The 12,378-nt window shown below is 33.1% G+C and overlaps 1 protein-coding gene across 2 annotated transcripts in view; it reads right to left on the reverse strand.

The window, feature by feature from the left end:
* The window catches only part of ADGRL4 (adhesion G protein-coupled receptor L4), a 92,299-nt gene that overhangs the window by 34,437 nt on the left and 45,484 nt on the right, over window positions 1-12,378 (reverse strand). Inside the window, exon 3 of one of the 2 annotated variants that reach the window (XM_058658479.1) lies at window positions 5,614-5,766. The exons of the other annotated variant lie outside the window; for it this stretch is intronic. Within the exon in view, the coding sequence (XP_058514462.1) occupies window positions 5,614-5,766 (153 nt within the window). The remainder of the gene's footprint in view (window positions 1-5,613; window positions 5,767-12,378) is intronic. 2 annotated transcript variants of the gene reach the window in all.

Consider the following 12,378-nt stretch of genomic DNA (forward strand, 5'->3'; position numbering starts at 1 on the left):
CTTAACATTTTAGCATGATTTATCAGTTTTATTCATGGTATTTATTACTGTGATTTTTAATAAGCAGTCATTATGGACAAAATGATAAATTATTTAGAACTATGCCTTAAATCCTTAGTAGTGCATATTGAAGCTACTAGGCTTTATTCTCACATAATTTATATTCTTGATTTAAATTTTTACATACTATAGTGAAATAAGCTTTGATGTTATAAATACAATATAAATATTCAGCTATTGTAAGGAACAGTTCTATGAAATTGTGTTCAAACCATTGCTTTACATTACTGCAAAGGCCTTTGTGTTACTAGATGAGTTCTCATATCTTAGAGATATTTTAAGCTACATTAATGAATTAATTGATATTATAATCTTAAAGATTAATTATATTTTTAGCAAAACTTATAGATACCATTTGTCAGTATAAAAAAGATGGAGTAATAATCTCATTTATAAGTTACCTAACTGGTTATCTTAAATGTACTTATTCCTAATTGCTCACTGAACTATACAATAAAAGCATTAAAGCTGATCACACCTTATTTAAAAACACAGCCCAGTTCTGAAACAAAGTTAGAAAACCTATTGTTTTTCTGACAATGTATTCACAAAAAACACAGAAACATGAGTATTGCTTCTAAACAAAAGAAACACTGTGATAGCTCATTCATCCTTCTCCTCCTCATTTCTGTGTTGAATTCAGAATCTGGTACTCTACACAAACAAATGGACAAAAAATAAATTTAGGGATAAAGAGTTGCCGGCTGACTGTTGTAATATGCAGTGCCAACAAAGAAAGCACGCTTGATTAGATCAGACCAACCAAAACAATACAGGGGTTTATGCAGACTAAAGCTAATATTTTTCATAAAATCAATGAAGTAAGAAAAACTATGAGACTAAAGAAAAGACAAGGCATTTTTGGAGCACAGCTGTTGAAGCAACAGAAAAAATATTCCAATGAAGGTATTAATAAACTCATGAGCTATCTAGATATAACAATTTGTTTCACAGGCAAAACCTATGAAATGTTCTTTGAACATCCATGTTTTGTTGTTTTAGTTCCTTCTCTGGATGATGGTAACCAAGGCATTGATTTCTTTCAACTTCAGGTGCACTACAATCTTGGGGACTTCAGTCCATTTCAGTCTCTTAACAAATAAATTTCAGCTCTACAAATTCACTTTCCATCCAACACCCTACACGTTGCCCCTGTGCATAAATCATTTCGTTACTCATGAAAGGCTCTGCTTCAGTTTTTTCCTGTGTCTCTTCCATACCATTTGAAATTTCTTGGGTGTTTCTACTCTACTCCAAGCCCTCCTACTTCACTCACTTGGCTGGTTGGTATTCCAGCATGTCAGACTTGGACCAAGTAGGGTATTTCAGCTTCTGATTTCTCCAAGTGAAACATGGTAATCTGTAAAAATAGTAAGGAGGTAGTATCCTGGCATACTAACTTTTGATATTCAGGTCATTCAAATTTTTATAGCCAGATTCCAAATTTTATGAAAAAAAATGAATCACCCAATAGAATTTTTGGTTTTCCAAATGTCATCTGGAAAATAAAACAACAATGAAAGCCTTTTTATTTCCGTGGGTTTTCATTAAAATCTGAAATCCATTACCTGATTTGTGAAATGCTGGTGCGGAACTACCCTTCTTGTGAAATAGGCATCCTATGAGAGTGTATGGTCTATTTTGCTGTGTTCCCAAGGAGAGGGAAATGTGTGTAATAATAAGTTGCACCCAAAATCATTTGTAGAAAAATGACCTTAGTTAGGTTTGGAAAAGAGTATCTGCATATGGTCTAAAGCTACAGAAATTCATTTGACTCATCCATTGGCATCTACTGGAGGCCATTTTCTATTTGTGGACATTCTGCAATAGCCAGAATTTGGTATGTTCAATTGGAGATTCAACTAAAATTTCAAATCAAAACAATTCATCAAAAAGTGAGACATAGAGATCTGCATTGAATTCCCAGCTTCTACCTTATTCAGAGCTGGGCAACTGGGCATTTGACAAATAAACCAATAGATGAGTGTTTGCTTTTCTTTCTCCAATAATAAGATTTTTCCCATTTCATTAAATATTTATTATGTATTTCTGCAATGCATTACATGCCCTTTGTATTAAAAAATGTTCTAGTGATTTTCCTTGCTTTGGAATATTTATTTATTTATTTATTTACTTATTTTTGATACAGTTCCATAGGCACTGGGATTACCATCCCTCAGATCTGCTGTACAACTGATTTCCCTATATTACTAAATAATATAATAATGTTATTATAATAATATACCATATTATTACAATAATATAATAATGTTATACTAATACAAGACTATGTTATTGTATTATTATTACTATTATTATAGTGTTATAATATAATATTATTATTATTACAATAATATAGTCTTGACATTCTCCATACCTACAGCATCAGGATATACTTAAATAGCAGAATGATGAACTTATGACAGCTTTTGAAGAACTGTGCTATTACATTATAGCAATAAATAAAAGTTTTAAAAGAGAAAGTAGATCTGTAGTTCTCTAGTCAAATTTCCTGTGGATTATAACAGTTTATAACAAAAAAATACTGGAGGACTGCAGAAAAAATAAATATTTGCACTGCTACTTAATAAAACATAATTCTCAAGAACAAAACCTTGTGAGAAATAATAACTTTCCCCAGAAGTAATTTCTCACTGAACACTCCATCAAAACAATAGCAAGAAAACATAGAAAACAGAACTCAGTACTGTGAATTTTTTTAATGTAGTTGCTGTGTTTATTGTCTGCTAAAAATTGCTAAAATGTGACTTAACAAAACTTAGGACTTTTCCATGTATTTCAATAGAAATGAGTATTGGGAGAATGTTAAAATTATAAATACACTTCACATGTGTAAAATGTTGGCAACTTAATCATCTCTGTGCATGTACATTTTCTTTAGACTGTGATTCAGCTTTTTCTGTTACAGAAATTCGCTGTTAGTAAGGAATGTGAACAGAGACATGTAGTCCTTAGTGAATCAAGGAACATTAAAAGTAAATATGATTAGATGAAAAGGTGTGTATCCTCTAGATGCAAGGTACATTAGATAATGGAGAACACAGTTAAAATTGTCTTAAATTGCAATGATTAACACATTGCAATTTAGAGTTCTTGATTTGAACAATTCTACTAAATCTTTTAAAGCTAAGCAATTAGAAATTGAAAAATAGATAAATGCACAGTTTATATGACAATATGAGAAGACTTGTAACAAGTATGACTCGGAAGAGCAAATAGTGACTGCAGGTCTTCTAGGAAGAATGTTACAGAGTGCTATTTCCTGAATACATTGCAATGTTTCTATATTATAGTAATTTTTTTGCAAACACTAGATAAAAATATTATTCAACAAGAATGGAAATTTAATATGAGCTCTCTCTTTTCATCACTCAAGACATACACTTTCACGTAAATAAAAAATTCTAAAAATAAAATGTTTCATACCCTTGTGAACCTGGATCCTTTGTATTTGCATGATTCAATATGAAATTTAAATGGCCCATCCATTTAAATTCCTGTAGAAATAATGATGGCTTTCAAAAAAAACTACAACCCTAGTCTGGAGTAGCCCTGAATTTTCATCAACTATTAAGTAAAAATGATAACATCTTGCCTGTTTATATCACAAAATAAGGGGTGGGAAGCATAGGCACAGATATTTCACTGATGGGTTTTCTTTGAACACATCTCCCAGTTCAACAGTAGCAGACACTTCCTTGATTTACTGATGAGATTCCCATTAGGAAATTAATTAAGAACTTTTGAGCAATCTACATTGACATGAATACCTCTTTTAAACATCATGCAAGATGGAAAGCAGTACAATACTCCTTGCTGTGCTGCATATATAGCCCTGAGTTCTGTTCCTATATTTGGTGTAATTCTCAGAACCTCAATTTGTCTATTAGTTTTATAAATTTAATTAGCTAATACATTTTATTATCACATGATACAGTTCCACAGGCTCTGGGATCTCCATACCCCTTCTTAAAATCCCAGTCCCCTTTCTTTCCCCCTCCCCCTTTGTATCCCCAATGGCATTACAATAATATTATCCTTCGCAGTCCTAAGTCCATCATTCTCCTACTTAAGTGTATCCGGACATTGTAGGCATGGACAAAGGCAGAAAATTCAGCATCCTATTGTCAAGATACATTCAACAGTCTCAGTGGGAGTCCATCTTTGATTTGGAAATAGAGATGCATACTGCATTGCATCTTCACATCTATATGTGATAATTCTATTGGGTGATTCATTTTTTCATAGAAATAACTACTACACAGTTATTATACATCCCCTTAAATCAAAAGCCATAAAGCAAGTTTTATAGATTATCAATGATAACCACACTAGTTTCTAATATGTCCAATATTTTAAAAAATCCTGATTTATAATTTAAGTTTATTTTGAAAGTTAACATCTTTATAGAGATTTTGATTTTGAAAAATTTTTGTCGAAGTTTCTAAACAATCTTTTTTCCCCTGGAATATAATCCAAATTTTGTACGATTGTATAAAGCACGTGTATGATGAATTTCAACAGAACAATATTAAAAAAATATTGTGTAGCTCTGTCCAGACTCAGAATAAGTTACTAATCTCCTAGGGACTGAATTGAAATGATCATTTCTACAGGGCACTTTTTTTTTTGCCAATCTGAGATGAGTTTCTAAACTAGACTGCAGTGTTAATAGAAATACAATGTTGGGGCCCAGTACAGTAGCCTAGAGGTTGGGGCCCTCATCTTGCATGCACTGAGATCCCATGTGGGTGCCAGTTGTGATGCCAGAGGCCCTGCATCCCATCTAGTTCCCCATTTATGGCCTGGGAAAACAGTCGAGGACGGCCCAAAGTCTTGGGACCCTGCACCCATGTGGGAGAGCTGGAAGAGGCTCTGGGCTCTTGGCTTCAGATTGACTCAGCTGCAGCCATTGTGGCCGTTGGAAGAGTGATTCAATGTCTCTCTTCCTCTCTGTATATCTGATTTTTCAATAGACATAAATAAATCTTAAAAAAACAAGGAAGGGTCATGTTGTCCACACAAAAGAAAGAAAGAAAGAAAGAAAGAAAGAAAGAAAGAAAGAAAGAAAGAAAGAAAGAAAAGAAAGAAAGAGAAAATGCTGATCTTGTATGAATAGTTTTCATTCAGACAGTAGGAAGAATATTGGAACATCTCTTTCATATAAGTAGTGACTGACTGCCTGAATAAAAATGTAGAGTCTATCACAGTGCATATGCATATGAAAATATTGATTATCTTGTGATGAAAATAATTTTCTTGAAAAATACATTATTTCACAGTATAAATATTTAGTTATGTGCCATCATGCTGATCTTTTTTTTTCTGTAAATTATTTTACTTTCCAGCAAAATTTCTTTCTTATTTTCATGAATAAATATTTTACAGTCATTTATAATGAAACATTGGCATTATCAAGGATGGATTTTGAAACAATGTGAAACTATGTAACTACCATGACACATTCAGTATCTGAAAGATTTAGGTTTGAGTCAGATACAGATTCCATTTTTTAGTTACTTTTGAACTTACCTATACAAATGGTTCCATCATTAGTGATGAACTTGTCTTGGTTACTGCTGGATCTGAAACCAGGTGCACACATACAATAGTAGCTGCCCACTGTGTTAGTGCAATTAGCATTTTCACCACAGGACTGGGTTAAATTTCCACACTCATTATCATCTGTGGATACATAACAATTCAAAAGCATCATTTCATTTAACTTCTTCCTCATGAGGATTTAAGTAGTTTTAGATAGTGCAATGTTTATTTCTAAGAAGACCTAATAGTAAAGAATCCACCTTTCACAATAATTCTAATACGGTATTCAATGTGATACTTTCCCTGATTTTGAAAGTAATATAACTATTTGGAAAAGCATTTAAAAATATAAAATTTTAATTTTAATTTTAATTTTATACAATCATTATTAAAATGTCAAAAATATTAAAAATGTTAATGAACATAAGGTCTTTTGTGAGTTTCCAATACTCTTTTCAGTATGACAAAGGATACCATAATTAATATGTTCTTATCATGTTCTATACATTCTAATAATTTGCTTCCTGAAGAATTTTGCATTATCAGGTCTATACTACCTTCTTTTTTTCAGTAAATGTAGTCATAATTATAAGCATTTTATTGTTCTTTTAAAGAGTCACAATACAAAATCAAATGATATGTCAAATAAGGCAGTTCTTTAGCAAATTATAAACACCTCTGAGAGCTTTTTCTCCAAACCATTTGTTTGGAAACATAAAACTGTTTCTGGTTTCAAAAACTGATAATAGATCTTTATCTGTTTTGATAAAGTGCATCATAAGAGTGTTAGAATGAACAAAAAAATATCCTTTCCTCGTAGATGCTTGTTTTTTATTCACTTAGTCCTTGTATAAGTTCTAGGAGGTAAATATGGTCTTACGTGGTGAGAGAAAGGCAGCATGACCCTGGTCTAACATCTTCCACACAATCCAAACACTGCAGCACCAGATCGCTCTCCTCCTTATCACTGCATCTTTCCAATAGGTTAAGAAGCTCATATTCCTTTTAAAATGCTAGTGCCTGCCATGCAACCTGACTTAGTCTTCAGTAAATGAAGGGCAGAGACTTAAGGCAAGTGTTTTGAGCTTCCCTTAGACTTAGAGACCAGCAACTTTGAAACATAAGGGGCAAAAGTTTAACTCTCAAAAGCTCAGAAGAAGTTAAATTTAGTTTGATTCCACATCATCAAACACCAAAAAAAAAAAAAAAAAAAAAAGTGTAACTTGTGATACTGTGAAGAATACACTTTACTTTAAAGGTTTTAAGTTTAAAAACTTTTTTAAAGATTTATTTATTTTATTAAAAAGTCAGATATACAGAGAGGAGGAGAGACAGAGAGGCAGATCTTCCATCCAATGACTCACTCCCCAAGTGAGCCACAACAGGCCGGTGCGCGCCGATCCGAAGCCAGGAACCAGGAACCTCTTCTAGGTCTCCCACATGGGTGCAGGGTCCCAAATCTTTGAGCCATCCTCGACTGCTTTCCCAGGCCACAAGCAGGGAGCTGGATGGGAAGTGGAGCTGCCGGGATTAGAACCTGCGCCCATATGGGATCCCGGGGCGTTCAAGGCGAGGACTTTAGCTGCTAGGCCACGCCACTGGGCCCTAAGTTTAAAAACTTTTAAAAAGAATGTTTGAAAGTCACATTTCAGGTTTAGCATTTGGCCATATATTTGTCATTTCTAAACCAGAGCATGCAGATGTTGGAGGATTAAGGAAAGTTGCTGCAAATAGGAAAATAAAGCACATAAGTTACAAATTGTATTATAAAAAATGCTGAAGTTATGCTTTATTAATATCTACATATTTACCTAGTGTTTCTTTATAAATTAATATCTTATGTGACTGTAATATTTTATGTGACTTCAAAAAGTTTATGGAAATGTAAATTTTGAAAAAACTGCATGATTTTCAGTTTTTGGCACTGAAAAACTCTATATTTTAATTTTAAATTATTTAAGAACTTTTTGAAGCATCCTTCTATGATTCTCTATATTACATGTACTCAAAAGTTAGACATACATGTTTAAATATGCAGAAGAAACATTAAGTTCATTTATTACTATTAGCTGGAATGGCTCACAAATTGAATATATGCATCTAAATCAGGTAAAAAATATCTACCCATACTGAATTTGATTCCATCATTTAGTTACTCAAATATTTATGGAGTTTCTCAATCCCCAAAAGTGAATATATCTATACTGGGAAAGAACTGAAATTAATAAAAAAAAATCAGGATCTCTGCCCTGCTGTCCAAGTTCACATTCTAAAAGTGAGTTAACACAGAAGCATATAATTGAGTTTTTATTAAAATAAAAGTTTTCATTTTTTACTCTAAGTTTGACTCATTTCACAGCATATTGGGAGAAGTTTATATTACATTTTGGAAGAAAATTGTGTTCAGATCAGTTATTGGAAATGACAAATGATGAGAATCGGATCCCTTGTGAGATATACCAGCACAAATGATATGCAGAAATACAGAGAGGGACTCACCAGGATTGAAGCATTGGTTAGAGCCAAGAAAATAAGTACTTTGTATTATGTAACTATGTTTCAAAAAATAAATATGTAGCAGTACACTATTTAGCTTTAACATTTTTAATAGTTTTGGTTAATGTTACCAGGCAGAAAACTGCAAAACTTTTACTGAGTTTTTATGTCTTTATCTACTGCATAACGTTGAATGATTAATCTCTTAGCTTCTCCATCAAGAACTTGGAAATAAATATATATAGTTATGTATCTCCCAATCTCGTGTATAATATATATGAATATAATGTGGAGAGATTCCCTAGGCTGGACTTGTATTTTGTTCAGTGAAATATCGCTTAACTGAAAATAACCTCATCTTTTTCTCAAGATAATGGAGATAGGCAAAAAAAAAATCACTATAGTGAAGTTATATATAAATATGGGCCAGTTAAATAGCTTTTAAATTTCCAATGTCCAGTTTCATAAAAAAAATAATCTTCAAGGAAAAAGTTTTTGAATGGTAACATATAAGAAAATAAACAATTCCTTTTGATTCATTTCTAATATTCAAATGAATTTAGCAGTTATATTATTCACTGTTACATTTAATGCTTCTTGGAAGGCTATAAAACAATCCATATTAAAGTATTCTTTGAAAAAATTCTTTGTAATGCAGTTAAATTGGAGATAAATCTTAAAACAGTATCATATTTATTAAAAAGAAAAACATTGGGCATTCTTAGTCTTCCTGAATCATATATAACATAATGAATTTTGCATGATAAGAGCAATTGCATACACACAAACCCCAAATAAATAGGATTCATGTCTACAGAAAAGATGTACAAAAACTCAAATCATTACATGTGTATAACAGATAAAAGAGTTACAGTGGTAAATCGAGAGAAGGAAATGAGGGTCCAACGTGTGGCACAGAGCGTTAATGCATCACCTGTGATGTTGGCATCGTGTGTGAACTGTGGTTGAAATCCTGGCTGCTCTGCTGCTGAACCAGTTTCCTGCCAACGAATTTGCCAACGTAGTGGAAGACGGGTTACATGCTTGGGCTCCTGTCATACAGCTGAGACATGCAGATAAAGTTCAGAGTCATGCTCTGGCATGACCTACATCTATCCTTTGTGGACATTTAAGAAATGAGTTAACAGATGAAAGATCTCTGTGTCTTTCTTTCTCTCTGGAATTATGCTTAAATTATTTCTTCAGAAGGTCATTTTTGGGATAGAAGAGGCTTCGAAGAAGGAGTGATACATAAACCAGGTACACAGGAACTGAAATAAAAGCTGTAGTTTCTACAAATTGAGGCGTGAAAGCCATGCACCGAGACAAAGCAGAGTGTTGGTTTAAAAGCCTGGCTGACTACAGGAGCAGCATAATTTATAAGAAAGCTTTTTTTTTTTTTTTTTGACACTGTGAATGAAAGTCCAGGTTGTAGGGCAAGGTCTGTTCTAGGAAGAAACAGTTTCGAGCTACATTTAGTGAGCAGAGGATTGGCATCACAGATTTTACTAGAGAAATCTGATTGGATTTGAGCATTAGATGAATTTTTTAAAAATATAAGAAAACTTTGCTGAGACACAGGGCGATGTGATAGAGCACTATGACTTGGTGTCAAGAAGCAGTGTGTATTTCAGAAGGGCGCCTGGCTGCGGTCATTGCTGCACTCCATTTCTTCCCCTCTTCATATGCTTCACTTGCATTTGCCTCTTGTCATCAATTAAATGAAGTCAGGGGGACTGAGGCTGTTTAGGAAATGTGAATCAAAGGGACCTAATTTTACTTTCAGCATGGACCAGACAAACCTGTGTGGTTCCACATGGCTCAGTCTCACTTATCAGAAAGTTGCACAGGGATTTCAATAATAAACACTTGGATGAGTCTGAAATGCAGTTTGTATATGTCATTGAGGTTAGTAACTCATTTACTTATTCTGATTTTTTATTAGCAACTAGATCAGCATGATTTGCAGACAATAATCTGCAAGGAGATGTATTTTTCAGGTACTCTGATAAATAATACATTTTATTTTATCATTGAAGCAATGATAATGATTCCAGTTAATGTATTAAGAAATTAAAGTTCATGTCAGTTAAACTGTGCTGATATTGAAAGACACTGGTAGACATAACTTTTATACTTGAAATTATGTAGATGAGCAATCTGGTTTCTTTCCATTTTTCTTGAACTGTTGATGAAACACACATTATTAAAGAAAGTGTTCCTAAATAAGAAAAAAATAGTAGACACCCAATTCTCCAAACTCAAGAATGATATTCAGTGCCATGATTACGACATTTCTGACAATAAACTATATATCATGCTTTCTGTTAATGATAAAATGAATTTTACGTATTTTATAAGACATTGGTATTCAAGAACATAAACAAGATGTTGCTATGCATCACTTTTTGAAATATTGTCTAAACATGGGACAAATAATTAAGTGACAGAAGTATTCTATTTCTTCTTCCTCACACTCGGTTTTATTGGTTGGGCTTCAGTTGATTACAGCCTGAAAACCAGAGAGCTTAAACAGCAGTATCACTCATATGCACATTTTCCCTCTAGATAGGACTGCCAGTATCTCTTTGTAAATCGAAACACTAAAATGACTTTAACCATTATATGGTTCTTGGTGAAACAGGCCCTCTGGGTCAAAGGCAGAGCAGCCACACAGAAAGGCTCCTGATGTTGTTTCTTTTTCTTTCTCCCCAACACATCCTTGCATGACCCATTTGGGTTTTGGTAGAAGTGGATTCTTATTATACCTAATACTCAATGAATTTTGAAAAGGTCATTATTCTTGGTATCTTCAGTTACAGGGTTCTCATGTTTTGTATTTATGTACGCATACGTATAAGAGAAAATATATGGGTGAAGAGTTTGGGGGCGTAAGAGTCACTTGAGGAAGCGGGATGGGGTAAAGAGAGAAACAGGATGAAACTCGAATGGTCAATCAGTTAAGAAAAGCAATGGGAGTAATGTTTCCACACTGGAACTTACTCTGATATAAGGCAATATTCATACAAGATACAAAACAAATAAATGTACATATAGATGAGTATTATACATATATTCTATAGATGAATTGTATAATGGAGGCTAGTATGCAAGGAAGTGAAGATACCTTGCAGCATACAAGTGAAATTGTGTGCAGTGAAATAGTTAAATATACTTCAGTAATGTAATGCTAGATTTTCTGCCTTTGTCTGTATCTGTAATGCTGTGGTGCATGGGAGTAGCAGAATATTAAACTTGTAACTGTAGCTGGAAGATTATACTGCTGTAATGTGGGGGAATGGTGGCAGACAAAAGTGGAGGGAGGAATGGTGGAGGAAGGGGGATAAAGAAGAATTCCTATAACTACAAAATTGTGTCATGAAAAATAATAAAAATAAATTTTGAAAATCAAGTACAAAAATACAAAAAATTGCAAAGAAAAAAATGACAGGAAAGATTTTAAGGAAAGGTACAGAGTAATGTTTCCTACCCTCTGGGAATTTCTTTGTACCTGAAAGAATGATGGCAGGTCAGAATAACAATGTGATATACATATTACCTCTCATTCCACACACAACTTTTCAAATAGGCAGAATTAGCAATGAGATAAAAACATATATCAGACATTTAGGATAAACTTTGTTATTTTAATTTTGGTTGTAAAGCATACAATAAAACCTCACCTTACCTTCACTATGGATTTAATTAATGCAGTTGATTAAAGACAAAACTCAAATACATCAAATGAAAAAGATGCTACAATTGTCAGAGTAATAGAGTTACGTAAGAATAGTTAATTAATTATAGTTTTAAATGCTTTTAACGAAAAAGTGCTTTTTATTCTTTCTAAAGCACCAAAAAATATTTCAAGATTTTTTCAAAGGAAAATCACAGATTTGACTATGGATCAGACTTTGGCAAGTATGTGTGGGACACACCAGGACAGAAACCAAACAATGCGTGCATAGAATAGATTCAGGAGTAGTTTTGTAGTTACTTACTTTGAAGGAACTGTAGCACTTAAAATAAGCTCCCATTTTTTTAGTACCCTTTTTGTCATTACTATTAATACTCACATTTTAGAGGAAAAAAAAGAGAAAAACTGAGTGTAAGCAGAAAAGGCAAATAGAAAGATCTTACTTTTGACACATAGAAAAGCCATTCCCTTTGCCCAACAGATTCAGAGATGAAGACAAATACATACAGACTTATTTTAAACTATACGTCAACAATTCTGAGACTCCTTCCATTTCGTTT

The sequence above is a fragment of the Ochotona princeps genome, chromosome 2, assembly GCF_030435755.1.
Source record: "Ochotona princeps isolate mOchPri1 chromosome 2, mOchPri1.hap1, whole genome shotgun sequence".
NCBI classification, from domain to species: Eukaryota; Metazoa; Chordata; class Mammalia; order Lagomorpha; family Ochotonidae; genus Ochotona; species Ochotona princeps.